At 34.2% G+C, this 22,224-nt stretch overlaps 1 protein-coding gene across 4 annotated transcripts in view; it reads right to left on the bottom strand.

Annotated features, from left to right (window-relative positions):
- Window positions 1-22,224, bottom strand: part of LOC119635293 (protein turtle) — a 144,302-nt gene that overhangs the window by 43,711 nt on the left and 78,367 nt on the right. For 2 of the 4 annotated variants that reach the window (XM_038030036.1, XM_038030037.1), the window contains exons 4-6: window positions 21,432-21,714; window positions 13,123-13,364; window positions 3,155-3,220 (exon numbers count right to left, since the gene is read on the bottom strand). In XM_038030036.1, the coding sequence (XP_037885964.1) occupies window positions 3,155-3,220; window positions 13,123-13,364; window positions 21,432-21,714 (591 nt within the window). The remainder of the gene's footprint in view (window positions 1-3,154; window positions 3,221-13,122; window positions 13,365-21,431; window positions 21,715-22,224) is intronic. The other 2 variants (XM_038030038.1, XM_038030039.1) reach the window with 1 other exon arrangement.

The following is a 22,224-nucleotide window of genomic DNA, read 5'->3' as shown; positions in this document are numbered from 1 at the left end:
GTCGTGATGGCTCCATCCAATTTCATTATAAAGATTTCACTTTTCATTACGTTTTCGTATTTATGATCGCGAATGCCTATTTTAACGTTGGATAATCAATTTTAATCGACAATACAAATATCTAGTGCATGAGAAAGGAGTTGACGTCCGTTAGCGTTCACGCATTTTCAACGCACTTTTTCTTTAGTGATTGACGTAGTTGCGTCACTTGGCGTTGATTTTGTTATTGCTAATCTTTTGTCTCGATAGCGTAGCGTGCGTGATAATAAATCACACTGCTGAATGGAAGTCGTAAGAATATTTAACTTTAGGGACGACGTTAATGATGCTCATAGCTTGCACGATGGTCCTCACGTTTCCACTATTATCGCGTCTACTTTTTATCATCTGTCACGATTTAGAAGCGTTTCTTTTTCGAATTAAGCGAGAAAAATACCGCTTACCTCGTTGTGCAGTTTTGGCGCAGAGCTCAGGTCATCATCTCAGGTAGAGAGATCGTTAGCCCATTTTTAAGTAGTTTTACCTTGAGTTTCGCTTGCACCCATGATAACATTAAGTATCTAAGTATAACTAAGAATGAAACCGGAGAAGGCCCTCATGTAACATGTAGCGGACATACATCTTTCGTTTTACAGCTCAGACATCTGGGAACAGTAAACGCGCGAAAACACTCCAAGACATATCGGAACTCGAAAATACTTTTTCTAACAATGAAGCGGTTTTGTTTTGTGCCAAATATAACGGGTTTGACGAATATAGTTTTGTTTTGCGAGAGAAGAACACTTTTGCTCCATATCCTAACTGGATATGAACGGTGGACTTATTTTGGGAATCTTAGACTCAAAAATGTTCAGGTGTACGACCCGCGTCGACTACGTCGCTGTACTGAACCGCTTTGGCAGGAATTCGATGTTTCGCGTTTGACGGGACCAAAGGAATTTGCTCTATTGTTAGCTTTTAACGTCTAATGGTACCATGGCTACCAACAACAGCTAATCGATTGGTATTTAATACAAAATCACAAAAGTATGACAAGAATATAGAGTCATAAGCTTTTAGAGCCACTCTACTGCACAACACATTTCTACACTACGGCTGTAAATTAATTGTATTTTCTTGAGAATAGTGACTAAGTGAATAACTTGGGTTGGAAACCGTTCGAACACTCGGTCAGTGAATTGGAAAAAGGAAAAAAGAAAAGCTGCACCCGAAAGTAAAGGCAAACCTTAAGTTTTAACAATTTAAACTATAGTTTTTGTTGTTGAGAAAAACATGTCATACGAATATTTTCGAATATTTTTGCACAGCCATAGGGTTTTTTAATTTAAATCGGCTTAAAAACAAAATTGATTCGGCTTAAGAGAAAGAATTTGCCGCAAAAATTTATTTTACATCGATTTAATGACTGCGTGAATAATCATTTATTTTAGTTAGTAGTTTATCTAAAGTAACGTTATTCGTTATTTCGTTTTCCGTTCAATGTATTCTTTGTTTTTGTATTTTATTTCTACTTACATTGTATTTGTGTAGATTTGCTTTTTGTTTGATTGGGTTTGTTTTTCCAAGTTTATTGACACAGAAAATGTGCATATTTTGGTTTACGGAGGCTATGATTGGTATGTTAGTTGGTTGAATATGTATATATATTTATATTACGTTCCATTACATAACAGAGAGTGTTAAACAAACCAATATTATTGCCTTTACTGTAACATGCATGTATGTGATACATTGAATTCCATTTCAAGCAAAGCAGAATGCTTTGCATGTACATATATACATATATACATACACACACACACACACACACACACACACACACACACACACACACACATACATACACACACAGATGAACATACACCCACATATAGACGATTGCTTATATACAAGCAAGCATACGTGCATATATGGAATTGTAAAGTGATGTAATACAATTTTCTTTCTTTCTTTTTGGTTTTTTTTTTTTTTTTTTTTTTTTTTGGTGATATGTGTGTTTTGTATTGTATTGTATTGAATGTTAAATAAACGAATAAATGCAATGGCATTGTTAAGAGTTGCTCTGCTTTGTGCATGCTTGTTGTCATATACAATGTTCTCGTAATATATTTTCGGCGAAGCGCGTTGCGTAGCTATGCTGATGACGATGCAAATGCTGCTTTTACTGCAGCAGCTACTGCGATAATGTTTAATGTGTATGCATGGATGTATGCATGGTTGTATGCATTTATAACTCAGGACCTACATTATGTTGTCATAATGGTGCTGTTGTGTACTTATAGTTTTACATATGTATTCAAACACATATATATAATTATAGATATATATATATATATATATATATATATATATATATGTATGCATATATTTATAGATATGTATATATATATATATAGTATGTTTATGCATACATTTTAGCTGTGGTTATATTGGTGTTTTGTTGGCTTTTGTGGGTCTGTGTTGGCGTGAAACTTTTGCATATATATGCGTACGCTCTATGTGTACGTATTGAAAAAAAAAAAGAAAAGAAAATAGGAGCAGCATTGCGGTGGTCAAACATGCTTTAAAATATACATATATATATATATATATATATATATCCATATGCATATGTACACATACAAACACACACGCATATATATATATATATATAAATATATATGTATTTACATACATACATACATGTATAGAATGAGATACAAAATGCCAACGATTCAACCGAAAATAAAACAGCCAAATAACAATTACAGCAAACATAACAACAGCAACAACAATTGTATCGAACACATAGTAACAACAATTTAAAAACCATCATTAATCGAAACGGCAGTTTTCTATAAAACAGAGCACAATTCGATTTTCTAAGGTCCTTAAGCTATATATATTTCTATTAATAATGATTTAGACGATTTTGACATACGCCAGCCAAGAAAAACGGAAAAAAAAACAAATGCGAAAATTTGTGTAAATTAATGAAAATTTATAATTAAAGAGAGAAGTGTGTAAGTATGTCGAAAGTAATAAAAATTTATAGAAAAACGTACATATTATTTAGTTAGGAATATCGTAAAAAAATGTAAAAAAAAAAAAAAAAAAAAAATAGAAATTTAATTTGCTTATGAACATTCAGTTCATGTGTTTCTGTGCAACTTACTGTTATTTGATAGATTTTATTAGTTTTGCTGGAGGTTTTAATAGTTTGGGAATTTCCGCTAGCCGGCTGTTATAACATTTTCAAATACAGTTATACGGATACGTACAGAGTTTTTGTTTTTTTTTTTTTCGTATTTTATAATAGCACAGTCGTCGTTTGGTTGGTTGGTTGGTACGTGGATGTGTGTGTGTGTTTTTTTTTCATTTTTTCAAAATTTAGGTGAAGGTTTATTGTTTTCATTATGTTCAATCGTTGTCATCGCGTTGCCAACATTAACAACAGTAAGCAAGTACATATAGAAGAAGCATACATATATATATATATAAACACACACACACACACACGCATATATATATATAGAAACAGTGAGTCGTATACGGCGAGGGTAATGCAGACATATGTCAACACATTTTTATTTATTTATTTATTTATTTTTTTTTTTATTTCATGGGTGTTTGTGTGATTGATTGTTGTGTTGTTTTCAATAACATTTGCCATTTATATTGTTTATTTTGTTGTTGTAATTATCGATTTATTTAATGTATTTTTATTTTTTTATTATCATTTTTAATTTTTTTAGTTTCCGTGTTGGAAAGAAAGACACAAAACAAAAAAAGGGAAAGAGAAAGAGAAAGAAAAGTAAGTCAAAATTATTATAAAAGAATTTGTCTTGGGGTTTCTGGTGATATTTTGAAAAATGCACAATGAAGAAGAAGAATATGTGAGAAAAAATGGTTAACCGTGATACAAGTCGTAGATGACTATCGTTTCAAGCAATTCTAAGAAATTATTAAGGTGCGAAAATAAAAATGGAATTCGATCGAATATTAAAAAACGAAATTCCGATTTTCATAGTGCACTGGCAAGAAAGAGTTTTCGGAAAATTGTGAATTAGTTTCATCTCAGCGTTTGAATCAAGATTTTAAAGATTTTTAGACCTACTTCCGGTACAAGCTGAGTACGGATGTATGCAACGTCCAGAGGAATTTGAGATAGACCATTTATTGTATCGATCGGATGCTAAGCATATGTCATTTTTTGACATATTTTAATGAAATTTAACAAAGTAATATTGTTCGACCCAATGACGAACGCTGTTGAAATTGTTCCGGTTCGAACCACTTCTCATATAACGTTTATTTTGAATAGCTGTAAGGTGGTGTAGGAGATTCAATGGCGGGCCATGATGGGCCCACCATACTGTTTTCATTCGTCTTTTTGTAAGCGAATTGAAAACCCGTCCTCGGAGAATTTTCAGAGAATCTCTTTCATCAATTAATTACCTCCAAGCTTTTTTTATCGAAGTGATAATTTTGGTAAACATAAGGAGAGCATCTTAGTAAAGGTGGAAGGAAAATCATTGAACTCACTTCTTATGACTTTTACGATCACACTAGGCGAGTGTCTGCTAAAAATACTGAACTCTATCACAATCCGGCGTGCGATTCTTATGTCTGCGTAGTGTCATACGTCATAAATATGTCTGAAATATAAATACAAGGCTTGAGACGCATTCTCTATAGCTCCTACGGCGTTTAATAAACCAAAGTGAAACAATCCTTTTTTTTTTTTTAAATTGCACGCCCTTCTTCCTCACTAAACACTCTTTGAAATAGTAGAACAGCATAAGTTAACCCAAGCACTTTACATTTGCTTTGTCTTCGACCGAAGAAATTCGAGAAAGCAACAAAAAGCATGATTAAAAGAAACGTAACTGTACCGTAAAACGCAACTGTAACGCATAAGGAACGAATGCTATTAAATACTCTGCGCGGAGAAAGATTTGTGAGATTTCTTCTACACACTTCTTTCAAATTATAAATTCCCCTCGATATATTTGCACGGTTGTATGGGAGAGGATATTCTACGAATGTGGTTTCAGAGTTTAAACTATAGCCTTGGTATCGAGTTCTCTTCGCAATTTTCGTTGTCTTGAGAGCTGCATTTGCAGATTACTTACGCACCGATCAGCCTTAGTTTAAGTTAGTTTAGAACTTTAATTTAATCAAGAAGAAGCTTGGCATTATGTATTTAATGGTGACCACGTGGAACGATAAGGCATATATCCATAATTGAAAATTGAATACTTCCACAGCGCAAGCTAAATGGACAAACTTAGTCAGGTGAGCTCAAGAAAAAGTGAAGCCATGTATGCTTGTTAGTAGCGAATGATATCAAATGATATTCAAAATGTAATGTTTTTTCAAAACCGTATTGAGTTTACATCCAATTTCTGATTTTGGCTGTCGTGTGGTATAATGGTCCAGATGTCCGCTTGTTAAGAGAACGGTGGAATTCAATTCCGGGTCATGTTCTCCAATCTCCCCACAACCTACGACCCGAAGTAACAAAAATCGAAATAATTATAACATATCTCTCAATAAGGTCCCAGAACAACATATAAATGTCGTCACTACTGAAGAATTCGTATGATTTTTAGACAGTCTTAATTCTCAAACAAAACCTATCAATATTTGATGGCGTTCTTACTATTAGGTAACACGTTACGGTCGTTTTAGTGACGCTACTTGATACGCATTATTTGAACCCTTCTCCATCGGGCCAAATTCTAGAAGATTGGTTTGTTATTTTTAAAAAGAGTTGCTCAGACACCGACGACGCTCTGGTTGCCGGAAAACATAAAAAAGTGCGCAAAATCTTTTTGGAGGACCGAAAAGTGAAGCGGCGTCAAAAGCTGGCCCTACAATGATAGCGCAAGGCAATATGTACATTGTTCTGCATGAGTAACGCGTTTGTTCACTTTTGACCAGAAACAAAAATATGTTGAGCTGTTAAGGCGAAATTAGACAATGCGATATATTGACAATGGATCATCACTAATCTACAGAGTCGACTCAGTAGTGAACGGAGCGACCAAAAACGCAAAAGGCGACTGAGCGTGTTATGGCTTACGTATTTTGGGATGCGCATGGTATAATGTACTCATCGACTATCTTGAAAAGGGACAAATGATCATTAATGAGTATTTTATAGCATGATTAGTACTTTTGAATAACGAAATTGTAAACAAATGTCTGCTGCTCCTACGAACGTGCTAACGGGTGCTTCACTTTACTTCGACACTCGCTGAAAGATGCGCAAAAAGAAAAAACAAACAACAACAAATGACATCTGTTGAAACTTTGCTACGAAATCATGAACAAAGGCAACACCATTCTTAAATTTTATTTGCGATGGTCGGGCAAATTTAGTTTTTTCTCTTTTTATTCGTAGTGCTTATGAAAACTTTCTTTGTGGCCGAATAAAACTTGTAAGCTTTTGCAGTGAAAAGACTGAGCGCCATCTTTTAAAGGAACGAATCCCTTCTAACGGCATTAAGCAAGAAATAAATAAATCAAAGCGGAATTAAAGGCAATTGCGAAAGCGAACCTTGGAATAATAAACGAAACTGGTTGCGTTAGAACAAGAATGGAAGGAAAGCGGAAATTATCAAAGTTTTACGATTATCTTCATAAAAACTTTATCTAATTTTAGATAAAAGTAAATTTCTCCTGGTTGTATAGTTGAGAGAACTTCGACGTTGTCATGCTATGCTAATACAAGCAAAATCTATTTATTAAGTGATTTTTTAATTAATTAAAATACTTTTTTAAGTATTGCATTGAATTTCGAATGGATTTTACAACAATTCATTAATGCAGTTCTTTGCTTATTTACAGGAGAACACTTTCAACAAAACATGTGTACATAACTTTATATATTCCTGTTTGGTTTCCATATGGGAAATTCGAAAACAAGAAGGATTCATTAAGATATGGCGTGAAGAACTGAGAAACAACCGGAAGTACAAGCGCACTTTGCTTACGCTCAAGAAATTAAGTTTTCAAGGTAATATCGATGCTTTTTTTCTTTCAATATGACTTGTCATTCAAGGGATATCGCCTGTACGTGTAACGTGGTGACGTCCGGTAAGAAGTGAACAAAGAGAATATCGGCAATTGGAAATTGTTACGACTTTACCGACCGAATACTCACTACAGCTACAACTAGATATGCTCTAAATTTGACTCTGAGAATTGAAAGCGCGAGCACTGACTTGGTATTCACGATTCTGATACACTCGCGCGAAGATTTCCGCTGAAATCATTCACAAATATGATATAAAAAAGAAAAAATTTCAAATCATTGCTTTGTGTGCTTATGGACCTGCTGCTGTTACCTTACTAACCTGAAAGGTTTGGCATCGTAACTGAAGAACACATTGCAGACAAAATATAAATGGATACAAAGGGCATATAAGTCGTCCTGCAATGTGTGCATACAAGCCTATAGGCAATATGAGAAAGTAAGCTTGTCAAACGAAACGGTGTACTTTTCATAACGGTATGCCATTTTCGTTCACTATCTTGAGTTTGTTTGAGGCTATTTTTGGGTTTTGCTTCATATATCAATTTGTGAAATTTTACCATTTTGCCATGAATTTAAAAACAAAATCCGTTAGAAATTAATTGCAGAGACACCGTAGACTTCTTCTTTTTCTAATGTTCAGCAAATGAACAACAAATGACCCACTATGCTGATTAGTAAAAGAATACTGTATTGTTTACGAACGTCCAGAGAAGTCCATAAGTCCCCATGTAAATGTAGGTCTTGTAAATAATTTTATTCACACTCCAGCGCTAATAAAGCGAGGAATGGCAAGAATAGGATTAATTAGGAAGTGGAAGGGCTTCCCAATTTCCGATTTCAGTTAAGGATGGAATTTCAAGGTTTTCGAGAATGTCAAAAATTTTCGAAAGATTGTAATTAAAAGACCTACGTAAAGTTATTAAAGTCTGAAAAGATCTCTGTTATCAACTTATAGTACTTGCGCAGATCATCATAACAATTAGTCCAAATTTAAAACGACTTTTCAAAAAAATAAACATTTTCCTGGCGATGAGCGAAATGTCCCCTTACATCCTATGTGAATGCGCGGTTATCTGCAGAATCCGATACCAAAGACATTTGGCGAAACGGTCGTAACGCCAGGCGCAATATCGTTCTCCGAGCTAAAGAAGTTGACGGGACTCATAAGAATTTCAAATTTCGACGCCTAGGGGCAGCGACGGGTATGACCTTTCAGTGCAACCTTTTTCTTGAGATGCGTTATTACCAGACTACAAGGACGTTACTTCTGCTATTACATCATCAGGCGTTAGAGCATAGAAACAATAAGCATTTTCTAGATCCTCAGATAATCGTAATCTAAGGTAAATATTAGTAAAGCTGACTTTTTCTTAATCACTTCTTTTATATGAGGCCGATCTGGATGAAATTTGGGTCAAATTTTCTAACAAAAAATCGTTTGCGTATGATAAGTTTCTAATAACGATGGTATACTGAAACACTTTGAATTGTTTAAACCAATTTGTGCCCTAAACAAATCAACCCAAATATTGGTTTCTGTCAATTCTGCTTAAGGGGAATGCGGTAAGCTTCAATTTTAAGCTAATCAACAAGCTCGCTCTCCCTGATGTGTGTTTGTGGTCCGTACAATGACACATTCATACATTCTCCGCTGGGTATATTTGTGGAAAATTTTCAATTTAAGATAACTTATAAGCTTTACACGGTGTTACGAAGAAGGGGAAACGTGATAAGAAAAGGAAGAAAGTTCTATCGAACTCTTCACTTTCTTGCTTGTAAATTGTCATTGCAGTATGGCCGGCTTATTTGCTCGTTTAAATATTTTTACTACATTTTATGTCAATTTTTGTTCGTTTTTCTTTTCGTTTTCCTTTGACAACTCTAGACCTATTTGCATGTGTTATATAGCCTATGAAATGATAAAACGTTAATCCTTTCTTTCTGGGTTTCAGCAACAATCGGGCAGACAGATGCATTTCGCTGAATCTATTCAGCATCTTACGTTAATTCAAGACAGCTTTCAAGCAACATCTTCGAATAGAATATAAATGGATGACATAATTAATAAAGACAACCCCTTGATAAATGGATGAGAGGAAAATTTTTCAAAACGTAAATAGCGTCTATTAGAAAAGCAGCTATGCGAAGCGGTGACATAGTCAGAGTCTTTTAATATATATTGTATATCATCTGAAGATTCTTATTAAATATAAGAGTCCTTCATCTATGCTGTTGCAATTTTAATGAGCGAGTATTTCATAAATACATTCGAGCTTAATCTGTTTATATGTAAGAGAACTGCAAATAGATATCAAGAACCTTTCAGTTATTAATATAATATTCTCATGTAGTTTGCTTCCATTAATTTATAAGCAAAATTAGTTAATCTTTTTTGCTTTCTTTTACATTATATGCGTGCGAGAATTCTTGCTTGTGTCGTTGTATTTTTGTGTATATTTTAAAATTAATGTTCATACATTTAAATGAGTTACTTTGCAATTAAGTTAAATTGCTTCATAAATTTTATGTATGGCACACACACAGTAGCTATGCTTGCATGAACCCATTTACATGCTGACAAACTGTTTGGCTGTTTGCATAACGCCTAAGCGAACGTGTACACACACACACATTTACATTTTTAAAAGAACATAATCTGAAAATCTACCGAAAGAAGACAATCTCGTAGACTGACGAAGAAAATGTTGAAAATAAAAGCAAAACTAGCTGAAGGTTTGTGCTGAAGGAGAGAATATTGCGCAAACCCTCCGTATATGCCTTAAAAGAAATTTCCTATATAAAGTTTAATGTTAATTGCAAATTAATGTTACAAGCAGAAGATGAAAGCCCCACTAACTGCAAGGAAAGCGTAGAACATTAAAGGATTGGATTAAAATGTTCCTGTCGCTTGTTAAGCATACCCCGCAAAAGGCAGTTAGGTTGTTGTGCATACAACTAAAAGCAGAATCTCTTCAAGATATTTAGTTTTTAGGTGCTAATTACTATGAGCTTAGAGACAATTTTTGTGCAAAGGTTTTCAACTAAATCAAGTCGTTTTTGTAAGACTGAATAATGCATATATTTAGACATTGATAGGCGTATATATATGGATGCACACGTCTAGAATAGAGATGTCCTACATGCGACATGCTACAGTGACTCTCTTACATAAACTATAACTACTCAGGATTTATGTCAAACCATTTAAAGTGGTATTGTGTAGAAAAAAATGATGTTAAATATTTGCCTACTGCTCTTATAAAATTCAAATAGACTGACTCTACCTTCAAAGAATTGTTTTTCTTCTATCAAGTTAGTAGTAATACTTGCAAATATGACTCACACCATTCACGAAGTATACGCACTTTCGATCAATAAACAGATCGTCGTCCTCGATTTTCTTCCGTCCATTCTCCTGCCTATACGTGTGTCATCTTCTCTTGCAAACCCCAAAGCGATAAAAAAAAGAGATGAAAAGTTGAGCATAAGTTCTTAGCAAGTCAATGCTGAAAGCTAACACAGGATTATTAATATTAAGCTCTTGAAGACACACTGAAAAATGAGTGAAAAATGAGGGGAAAACTGCAATCGTGAACAACGACACTTGCATAATTTTTCGACGTAATTTCTAATAGACAGTCGAAAAACCGGCGAATCGTAACGATTTTAAAATCGATTTTCAGCCATAGCGTGTGAAGAGATCCACTTCTTTAAATTACCATACCTCGTTAAGTAGTTTGCATAACTGCTACAAACATCATCTCTGAAATAACGTCCCTGACAAGAAAAAACGGAAAAATGTTGGGAAAAAAGTTTCTCTATCGCTTAGCGAAATGCTCTTTGAGCTTAATACGCGTTTCAAGCTATGTTCATTATGTTCGACAGTCTTGGAGTGGAATGGCAATCAACTATCAAAGGTAAACTTTTTTGTGAAATCTTTTACTATCGAGTTAGTGTTTTAAAGGAGAAAATCGTCTTATGTGATTGAAGTCGAGGGATAGGTTGGATGAGAAAGTAATTTAATATGTAACTTATCGACTTTTCGCTGTGTGACCAAATGTGTGCACATTGACATACGAATTGGAGCAAGAAATACAATGCCGAGACTTAGTTGACACAGAAGTGCACAGCTTCTTTCCACTTAAGACTTAAGCTTTAGAAAGTTAATAGATTTTTTTCAGCAACAATCGCTACTTGCACGTCAAGACACGTACAATGGGGCCTCATAAGATGCATTTATACGCCGTAGACGTTAAAAAGACTTTTAATGATCTTTTTGAAAAAAGGGTAGAAGTTGTAGCATATAAACATAAAAACATATTACAAGTACTGAAAGTAGAATATATATGTAAACATGTCTAAAAATTTCGAAAAATTGCATGTGCTTGGCGACCACACGTTTTTCTTGCCCATTGGTACTGCTGCATGCTATCTTTCCTTTTTAATGGAAGAAGAGGAGAGGTGGAGGGAGACGACCGCATGACAAAAAAAGGCTCTACTGGTCAGACGGACTCGAAAGGCCGTTATTAATGCATGGCTAACTATTATTCTATGGAGAAAAAAAAAAAAATGTCCCCTTAACTTTTCTCTTTTAGTTAATTTGATCCTCAAGCAGGTAGGAGCTTACGTAGAGAATGTTACCTTAAGCAGGCAATGTTTGCTTGCAAGACTAGATTCTGCAAATTAATTGACAAAGCTATCATACCATCACTCCTTAATAATACTTAATAATAAGTGTAAAATTAAATAAACTGTGGCTGTGACCTGAAGAATTTGAATGAAATAAAAGACTCAAGGACAGACTACACTTGGCTAAATTGAATCAGAAAATTGCACTTGGCAAGAGCAATTATTGTTTTGAGTATATACCCGCGTCAATTACAGGTGGAATGACACAACTTATACAATCCCCTTCTCCGAGGGCAGCCATTGAAAAGATACTTTTCTACGCATTGATATTTTATCTACGTGGTATGTATTTGGTGCAACATCTAATGCGAAGTCTGTAATCAATTTAGATCGATCGATAAACACCCAGATAAAAGATTAAGTGGCCAAGTGCTGCGCGGCAAACGTGACACTCGTCACGTTATCCCTTTTGCACCGACAGCAAAGTGACATGCGAAAATTTGAGTGATAAAAGTTTTCGAGTTGTTGGCACTAAGATTAGTGGGTCTAGTTGTTTTTATGCACACAGCCCGGCATAACATCGCGCACATAAACCATTGTGAACTCAAACACACTCTGCGTGGATTCCTACATAAAGGCTAAGTAAATAATAAATGTTCATGAGGAAATATTGTAGGGAGCACTACATCAATTCATTACCAAGAAAGGGTCTAAAGGAAAAATTCAAGTTTCAATTTGTTGCCTATGCGTTTAACAAATTTTCATAAAAAAAAAAAAGACTTTTTTTTTTTTTTAATATTCATATATTCTTAGCACATGCAGCACAATTCTCAGCCATTCTCCCTTCGTTCTTTCTTGTTTCTCGGTTACTCATTGCAATATTTATGCACTGATGCGATAACTATATGAAACTTTCCCTCTACACAATTTGTTTTAACGTGTTGCAACATGTGCTGTCAGTCATTCTATCCATTCCAAAAAGGGTATTACTGAACTTTTTACCCCTTACTCCGATATTCTTAAAGCCCATCAAACTGTTTAAAATAAAAGCAATTTGAACATAGACAGAGAAATAAATACGAAAAGGAATTTATTTAAGGGCCTTTCCAAAAACAAACAAAAAAAAAAAAAAAATGTTATATAAGTTTTGCACGAATTTTCGTTAATTTCTATAAGAAGTTCTCATCAAATATTTAAAGCAGAAAAACCAAAAAACGGAACAAAATAACGAAAAATGAAAAATGAAAAAGAAGAAGAGAAATGAAATGAGATTTTCGAAAGATGATAATCATCAATCAATCATTAAGAAAACGTATTGAGTTCGAATATAAAATTTTCGTTTCTTATGAAAGTTTTTGCTGTCTTCGAGTTTGGAAGGGGAAATTTAAAGGAGAATTATTGGAAGGATTTCAAGAGAAAAGGGTAAGGGAATTAGGATAAATGAGGTTAATTATGAGAAGAAATTTTACCATGATTACAGCGCCACCCGCTATTATAACACGGGCCGTATGGGAGACTTGTCCCTCACCGTTGCGTGCAATGCAAGTGTATTCTCCGATGTCCTCATGCCTAATAGTGGAGATCCGTAACTCGGTGCCATCATTAAAGATGCCAACAGTAGGCGATGGATCAACGGGATTAGCATCTTTGTACCATAGAATTTCGGGTGTGGGTGTGCCATCTGCTTGGCAATTTAATATAATTGAATCACCTATAAATGGTAAGAAATAAATATTAAATTATAAATTATTATTTGAAGAAAAATTATTTTAAAAATATTTAAATATAAATAATATATGATAATTTCATATTGCAATTGCATTTTATGTTTCATAAAATTTAACAAAACAAAAAAATTTAAAAAAACAAAAATATTTGCTGTGTCGAGTATATATATAATTAACAATTTCATTAAAATAAAATTAAGCAAGTTTACCCTCCATACTCTACGTATTGTCTACTAATCTTGCCTGAGCGATTCTTTAAGACTCGTTCGAACTTTGAACTTAAATCTTTTGACTGTTTCATTTACATACACTCAAAAATATTTTGTTTACATTTTTTATAAATTAACAATTAACACTAAAAAAAATAAAAGTAGCAGCAAATTTTTAAAAAGATGTGGAATGATTAGTGTTAACCCCGTACAACGTGCACTCAAGTCTTGCACAAATTGTTTATGGCGTTGCTACTAAGGTCCTTAGTTTCATTTATCTCTAACTCATTTTCCATCATTTCCGTATGACGGGTTAGCCGACGCAACCATGCCAGTGTTTTGGAAAAGAATTTGCCTTGTACTGCACACGAAAATGTGAAGTTTATTACTACTACTCCTTTTTCATCTATTAATGACTTGATTTCGAAAACAGCAAAGTCAAGTAATCCTATTTGAGATCGCTTTCAAGTTCGAAACTTAGTTAATTCTTACGAAAATTTCCTGGCGCTTTGTTTAACTTGTGGCGAAGATTTCCTTTTAATTTTCCTAATTAGATTACATTAATTTTGTAAGTATTTTTCAAGTTTCTTATTTCACTTTTTCTCTTATTTCTTTGGTTTCTCTAAAATCTTATTCTCACAATGCACTGGCAAGAGTTCTTAAACTTTCGTTCGTAGCTGGCAACCGTTCTTACACCCATAACACGATAATCGTGCAATATGTGTTAAAGTTTTTGGTTTGCCCTATCGATTGACTTGTAATCGCTTATAATTCGCGGTTTCTTTGGCCAAATCGGCCGGTGTGACATCGCAGTAGAGCGTAAAGTGAACGCAACTCAGTTTTTTTTAATAACAATTTTTGGAGTTTTGCTCGTTACTCTGAAACTATCAATGTTACGAGGCTATCAATGTTTTCCGAACTTACTTTACGAAACACTCTACTCTTTAGAAGCAAAAAAGGAAAAATATGGGTCATGACCACACAAAAGTACAAGTGATTAAATTTTATTTTTTTTTAATTTTTTAAGATTTTATGCTTATTTATCATTAGGCAAACCAGACAAAATGATTAAAACTACTTTGCACACTCCTTAAACGAAGATGTAATATCATCCTAGACATGGGTTAATTTTAAAATGATTACGATAGCCAACGCGATTAATTTCTTCTTAATAATACGAGCGATGGGGGTATCAAATGAAAGAACTTGAAGGACCTGGACAGTAGAATGCGAAAAGCATAGCGGTGGGTATGCGAGATTCGGTCCCCGCCGAATATAACTTTTTTTACTTGTTTACAGTTATTCAGAGAATTTTTCCTTCCAACGTGTGTAACACGTTGGCAGCCAGAAGCAACTATAGAAATGGAAACAGATTGAGAGATGACCGCAGCCCAGTTGATGTGCGCCAATTGGTAATATGGACGGAATACTCACCATAGCTACGGTCAAGTAAACCTCTACCGCACTTAAATTTGAATCACTGGCTCAGTAGTCGCGATTCTTAACTTCGCAGCGAACATTACGGAACTGTCGGGCTTTGGCTCAAAAAATGAATCCTATTATCTTCAATATTTCTTCGCAATATATTTTTTTGAACATCACATTAAGTGAATATAATGAAACTATCTCTACTGTGGACTGAGAGAGTCTTGCCTTTGACACCTACGCAGTGTTTCACGTTTATATAAAATTTCATTACTGCAATACTATGAAGGTTTTCGTAAGCCTGTTAAGCTGAGTGTTTTTCATCTTTATTAAATCTGGTTTTACCGAACAACGAATATTGGAAGTAATGTAAAGACTTTGAAAATGACCAAAAAATACGAGCAGAGAGCTTCCCGGGCGACCATCAACATCTACCGACAAAAGCCACGTGACGGAAGTCAAAGCCAAATCAAAAGACCAACGTCCTGGAAAATCGCCGATTGATAATTAGAGACGATTGATGTTATGGGCATTTCGTTCGGATGAAGCCAAACCATTTTAAAAGATGTTTTCTGTCTTAAAAGCGTCACATCTCGAAAAAAAACGTTGCGTTTACGTGATGATGTATCGTTCGTCGAGCGCTGCATTCGGCCAAGTTAATACTGTGCGACTTCTGGTTGTTTAATAAAGAAGATGGTTCCAAATCCTTTGAGGACTTAAAGGTCATATCAAAAAAAGTTTATAAAGCCATCCTGGAAATGTATTTTCTACTTGTTTTAGAAATTGGAAAAAACGTTGCCCTAAGTACTTTGTGTCGAACAGGAAGTACTTGTAAGGCGATGAAATTGATTGATTGAGAGAATAACGAACGTTTTTTCACTCCATAAGCAACAAAAAATTCATATTATTTTTTAAACGCAGTAGCATACCTTTTAAATTCTCTTTTTTGGATTACAGCTGGTCTGGTCCGACTAGAACGCGTCAATTTGTTTTCACATAAATTTTTGTATGCGAAAATTAAGCTTTGAACTTTTCTCGCGCCGTTAGTTACGCGGTTCTACAGACACCCGTTTCTAACATAATCAAAGAACTCAAGCTGAGGGAATACAGTTGTGCGTGTAGATTCACATCACTGCTCGCCAAAGGTTCCTTCCGGCTGTTTACTGTTTTGTTGTGATTTTTCTTTCTTGTTCAATTTTTTATAAAGTTCTCTTTCCTTCTCTCTCTCTCTCTCACTCTCTTTCACTCTTTTTATTGCTTGCTGTAAATTTATTTTCATAGCATATGAAGTCTTTTGTTGTTATGCACAGCTTCTCAGGACAATCAAGTGAATAAATAACTTCAAAACACTCGTCTATGTTGCATGCCAGCTTACAAGTTCGCATGTCTGTGCATGTACGTACACTTTACATTTGTTAACATTCTGAGTTTTTATTCTTTTTAAATGAGACTCCCAGCGCGTTGGCTAAACTAAACCTAAACGGGTAAGACGTTATTTTCATCTTCGTATTTTTCCATCCATTTTGGACGTATTTTTTCAGTTTCTCTGTTTTCAAATAGTTTTTTGCATGAAGCTGTGTAGCTCTATTCAATCCCCATACTAAAATTGTATTCCTTTTTTTTGTTTTGTTTTCATTTCTGTTCCTCGTTACCTCTGTACGGTCCTTGTTGTGTTAAAGTTATACAGTCGTTCATCTATGTATATAAATTTAGCATTGTGTGCATTATGTTTGTTTTTTCGTTCTCTCACCCTCTTAGCATTGGTTGGGATATACATATTTAACCACAATTAACTCTAGCTTTGTTTTGTAGTTTGTTTTTGTGGTCTACATGTGGATGTAAAGAATAAACTTGTAATTTTTAAAGTATTAAATAAGGAGTTTACTTTAAAAATGCCACAGATTAATTTAAAAAAAAAAAAAAAACAAGTTAATAATAACATCAATATCAGTCTTGACATATCTGACTGAATGAATTAAAAAAAATATATACAAATATTTTGCCTTTGCTCCTAACTCACTACCCGTTTACGTTCCCAATATTCTGTGAATATCTCGGCACAGCTGATTCCTCTATGGCGGGATTATGCTCAATTTCTCTCATCTCCATTACTAGCTGCTAACTGACCAAGAGGTGAAATATTTTGAAAATCTTTTTTAGCGCCTCTTTGCGCTGCGTTTGCAGGGAGTAAGCTCCCCATAAGGTATGCACTTTTTTAGTAACCTACTGGAAAATTTGTCGACCGTAATATTCCTGTCGAGCAACTTATTCAAAAAACGGTCTCTGGTCTCGGCTTTTATTCGAGACTCTTCGTACATGTCCGAGCGGGAAAAGAACAACGAAAAATATTTAATTCGTTTCGTTTTGTAAGTAATGCATGAACGCAATTCATTATTAAACCCGCACTCGAGTTTACACTCATATTCACAACTTTTTTATGCAAGTTGAAAGCATTGTACTGAACTGCAACGCATAAAATTGTAACGCGAGTGTTTTGTTTACAATACTTTGGAGAGCTTTTCGAATGCTTGTTGTGGAAAATTTTTTTTATTTTCGCCGAGCAAAAAGAACTACAGTGATTGGCGTCAGAAACAAGGACATGCCAATGGAACAAAATATGGTAAGCCTGGAAAATGCAACTAAGCTAAACTAAATTTGGTCGGCTTCTAATAACTGAATCAAGGCGAAATTCGGAAACTGGTACTATAACATTATCGTTTGTGTCCTAGATAAATGGACGAAAAAGGAGACTTATTTTCTCACTTCATCCCAAATGTACCAAACTATTTATAAAAATAAAAAGCATAGCCGCACGAACGATTTCGAGGAATATCAATTTTCTCAAATGTAAAGCTTTTCATTGAAAGTTAAGCCTGTAGGATCAAGTGAACGTCGTGGCAACTTTCTTTATTTTTTTTAATACGACCAATCATGCACAGGATGCCCCCTATATCCGTAAAATGGGATGGACCCGAAAGAAGTACGGAAAAACAAAGAAATAGGGTGTGGCCTCGGTTTGTAGGTGAGATGTGCCCAGTATGAAGGTGTTACGCCTTTACCGAGCATGCATACGCTTTAGCAATAACCACATATCATTCGTAGTTACAGTGATCGCCGCCTAGTAGGTGTGTCCCCAATCACTAAGCGTTATGAATTTACCTGCTGTGTCCTCATTATAGCCGGCTTGCTAGTCACGACTTTCATCCATTGGAACTATAGGATGGGGTTTCGGTTCAGAAAAACTTGCAAGTATAGAAGACATTTCCGTGAAATCTCTCCATATTAGGCTTTCTCAAACAATGTCTAGTATGTGAAGACTAGAGCGAAAGGTCGGAACGGGGTCTAGTTCGAACATTATAAAATTGATTTTGATAAAAAAATATATTTTTATTAACAATTTCCGAAACTTTTTGTATTTATTTAAATATTTAGACACGAAAAAAAATTGATTGTTTAACATTAGCTACGGCTGATCACTTTTAAATCGTCAAAGAGTGTTTAATTTTTCAGGAGACCACTTTCATCATTGAATCCATGTTTATAGACGTATTCTGAACAATGTCATAGAGACGTCACATATCACAAGGCATTTCTTTTTATTTTGCGATTTTCGTGACTTAACAATCTTGTTTCATAACACAGAGTTGATATTAGATAGTCTTACTGCGACTATTGCCTTGGTCAATACTTGATATTATTTTGTGCAATATATGACAAAAATATCTCAGCGACCTGTCGCAACACTGTGGCATGGCTGTAAGAACATTTGTATAACATTTCAAAATCCCACCATATTTCTGTCTCTCATAGAAAAGGTCTTTCATTCGGGGTGATAGTCCGTTAGGCCACAACCTCCCATTAAATATCCTATAGCGCCGAAGCGTAGCTATTAATCTAACGGCATAACAAAAGGAGGTGATATGTTGAACAGAGGAAAGCAAAATTGACAGACAGACAGACAAGCTAAACTCGATTTAGAGAGCGATTCTCAATTTCTATCTGGGTGTTGCATACATACCCACAAATTGGGCTTTATTTAGAAGCTTAGACATTGAGGTTGTATTGTGAGAAAACTATGATTGAATAGTCGCCATGGCTTTGAGCGCACTAACGCAGTCGATGGATTCAACAATTCAAGGGTCATTGCCGAAACCGAGAAAAACCCATAAGTGTTCAATAAGTTGGTTTGGAGTGACACAGCAGCTGGTGCTGCGCTCGATTTGCTGAACGAGAAGTGTGGCGTCTGAACCATCTCAAGATGTGCATACGTGAACATTAGCAATTTTTAATTCGATCTTAATAAAGCTTACGCAAGCAAAATAAAATAAGATGTAATTACTTTTCTCTTGTTCAAAAAAAAAAAAAAGCAGCTTTTATTTCAATCAATATATAGTTTTTTTTAAACTTGTCGTGCCCTCAAAGAACAAAAATTCTTTTGTAGTTTATTTAAAAAATTTTCTTTTATTGGAAATAACTTTTTCGCGTTCAAAATATGCATTCACAGGGAAATGTTCAATTTTCTCTTTATTGAGATTTTGTGACTCCTTTTACATTTAACACGTCATTCACAGCATAAAGTTAATGACCGTATCAATCAAACTTGCGAATATATAGTTTGCTTTTCATAAAAACTTCACCCCAGTTTTATATATTCGTTTACTTTAAATTTATGATAAATAAATTTCCATTAATAAAATTTATTGAGCAACAAGCGTTGACAAGTATTTTTATTACTCACATTTCGAAGAAATAAATAAAATTTAACCTTTAAGAGGTAGTACTGTTATTATTGTCAGTTTTGTTCCATGTTTTATTTATTTATTATTATTATTTTTTTTTTTATTATTGTATTAAACATTTTGCAAAACACCTCAAATGCGGTAGAGTTTTCAATAAAGTCGATAGCCTTAGATGCTAATGCTTTAAGACTGAAATCTTAGAATTTATTTTTATACATCTATATAGGAAATTTTTATTTAATATATATAGAAAAATATAAGTAAATTTGGTTCGCATTTTTCAGGAAGTGTCACAGCCGCAAGAATAAAGATAAGAAGGCGAAATTTTACATACCACGTACTACTTGATCGATTAGAAAGGCCGCCAGTAGACAAGAAACTGTGGTAAGCTGGAGAAAATCGCCTCGAGTTTCGTTTATAGTTTACGATGTCGTTTCACAAAACTCTTACCCAGATATTTTTCAAGACTATTTGCTAATAGAGTCGAAAAGTGCGACAAAGGGTTTGCTAATACGCCCACAATTAAGAGTTAATTACCGATTGTTTTTGAAATTAAGTTCATACAGAATCAAATGTGGCGCTTTTTCAACGCTAGTATCACTGTTAAGCTTCTTTAGCGATTTTTATTTTGCCATGTACTATAAATTTTATTTATTTATCTTTAAAGCGAAGATCAGACGCCTTAGAGAGAGAATTTACATTTTTGTGAGACGCGCGTGAACGCTGTACTTGCGAGCCGTTGCATTACTTTCTTCATCCATCTCATGTTCACTTTCATGTCCAATTGCAATTTCTTCTTCGATATCTTCGAAGTTGCAGAGTTTTATATCAAGATAAGAGTCGCAACTACTACGTCAATGTTCGACTCAAGTCTTAATGCTGTCGATCATACTTGGCCGTAGCTAAGAGATGATAGTGATTATCAGATGAGCACGTATTCAGTAGATTTTCGGCAGCCTCTCTCTACTTCTTCTTCTTTCTCTTTTCCAACTTCTTCTTAATCATCATCGTGTTACACATATAGAGGACATTTCCCGAATGATTGGTCGTTTCGAAAAAAAAAAATAAATAAAAATAAATCAAACATGATAAAAAATGTAAAATAACGTCCGGCCAGTAGTCGATTAGAAGTTTTCGTAGTGGCTCACTTATAATTCGGTCTCCGTGTATGCGTTTCATAATTGCTTAGCAATAAGTGAATTGCAGTCACCGCATCACATTAGAAACAAGATTGATTGATATAAATTGGTCAAATTGTATCTATATAAAAAGCCAGGAGATTATCCATGAGATAGATGAATTGAAAGTGTTCGTAACTTGTGATTGTAGCGTAATTGTTTTGCTCTCTGGTAAGGTATGAAGAAAATACGTATTTGGTCAACGCCATCGAGTTCTCGTTACCTAGGCGTTGTCGTTTAAGATGAGTAGAAGAACTTTTCCCGAAATAATGTCAAGTACCGTCCAAACTAGAGCTGGTGGAAATCGTGATTATAGTATCCAATAATTGGCTACAAATTTTTGGAAATACGCAACCGTAAGTAATAGCAAATTTAGTGAAGAAGATGTTTTTGGAGATTGCTTTAATTTTTTGACTATTATGGACATGGCTCAGCAAATATTCATTGCATAGTGTATATATATTTTTAATTCGGAAGAAAAATATGTTTAAAGTACTTACCTAAATTAACGTATATAATATCTTCGGGTGTAACACTAAAACGTGGCGGTGCATGTACGTCTAAATGGAACCATGTACCGTTCTTATGCTGTTTGGGATCACGATTTAAGAAAACCACTTTACATTCGTACCAACCCTGATCCGACTCTTTGATGTTGGTCAAATTGAGTGATGCCGAACCGAATGGCGAATCGGGTGACACACGCGACACACGTCCTTTATAACCTTCTTCGATGTGCTCAGGATAGCTTTCATACCAAATGTATATCGGTAAATCGGAACCCTAAATAATTTGTAAAATTTTTTAATTAGTAACTTATTTATCAAATTAAAAATATTCTTTAAACTTAAAAAAAAAAAAAAAACACAAAAAAAAAAAATAGAAAACATAAATATAACAATAAAAAACAACAAAGAAAAAAAGAAAAAACAAATCATACACTTCTAAAAGCTTTGTTTTTTCACTTCATAATTTAAATTAAAAACAAAAACAAAAACAATATATATATTTTTATAACATTTTCCATATATTTTAATGATTTATGATTTTTGCTTTAATGTTTTCGTCTCTTTTCCTCGCTAATGATAAAAAAAAAAAAAACTATAGAACAAATTAAACACAGTTAGCAGTGGTTTAATTTAAACTTTTCTTAAGCGAATCTAGTAAACAATGAAATAAAACTTTTAATAAGGTGAACTGCATTCAATTGTTAGAAAAACAACATCACTTTTTTTTTTCTTGCCTTTTTTTAATAAAAGTTTTTCAACATATAATTAAATAAAAATCATGCCA

This window comes from Glossina fuscipes, unplaced genomic scaffold, assembly GCF_014805625.2.
Source record: "Glossina fuscipes isolate IAEA_lab_2018 unplaced genomic scaffold, Yale_Gfus_2 26, whole genome shotgun sequence".
NCBI lineage: Eukaryota > Metazoa > Arthropoda > Insecta > Diptera > Glossinidae > Glossina > Glossina fuscipes.
The sequence above is the reverse complement of the archived record's forward strand: the minus strand, read 5'-3'. Positions and strand labels throughout refer to the sequence as shown.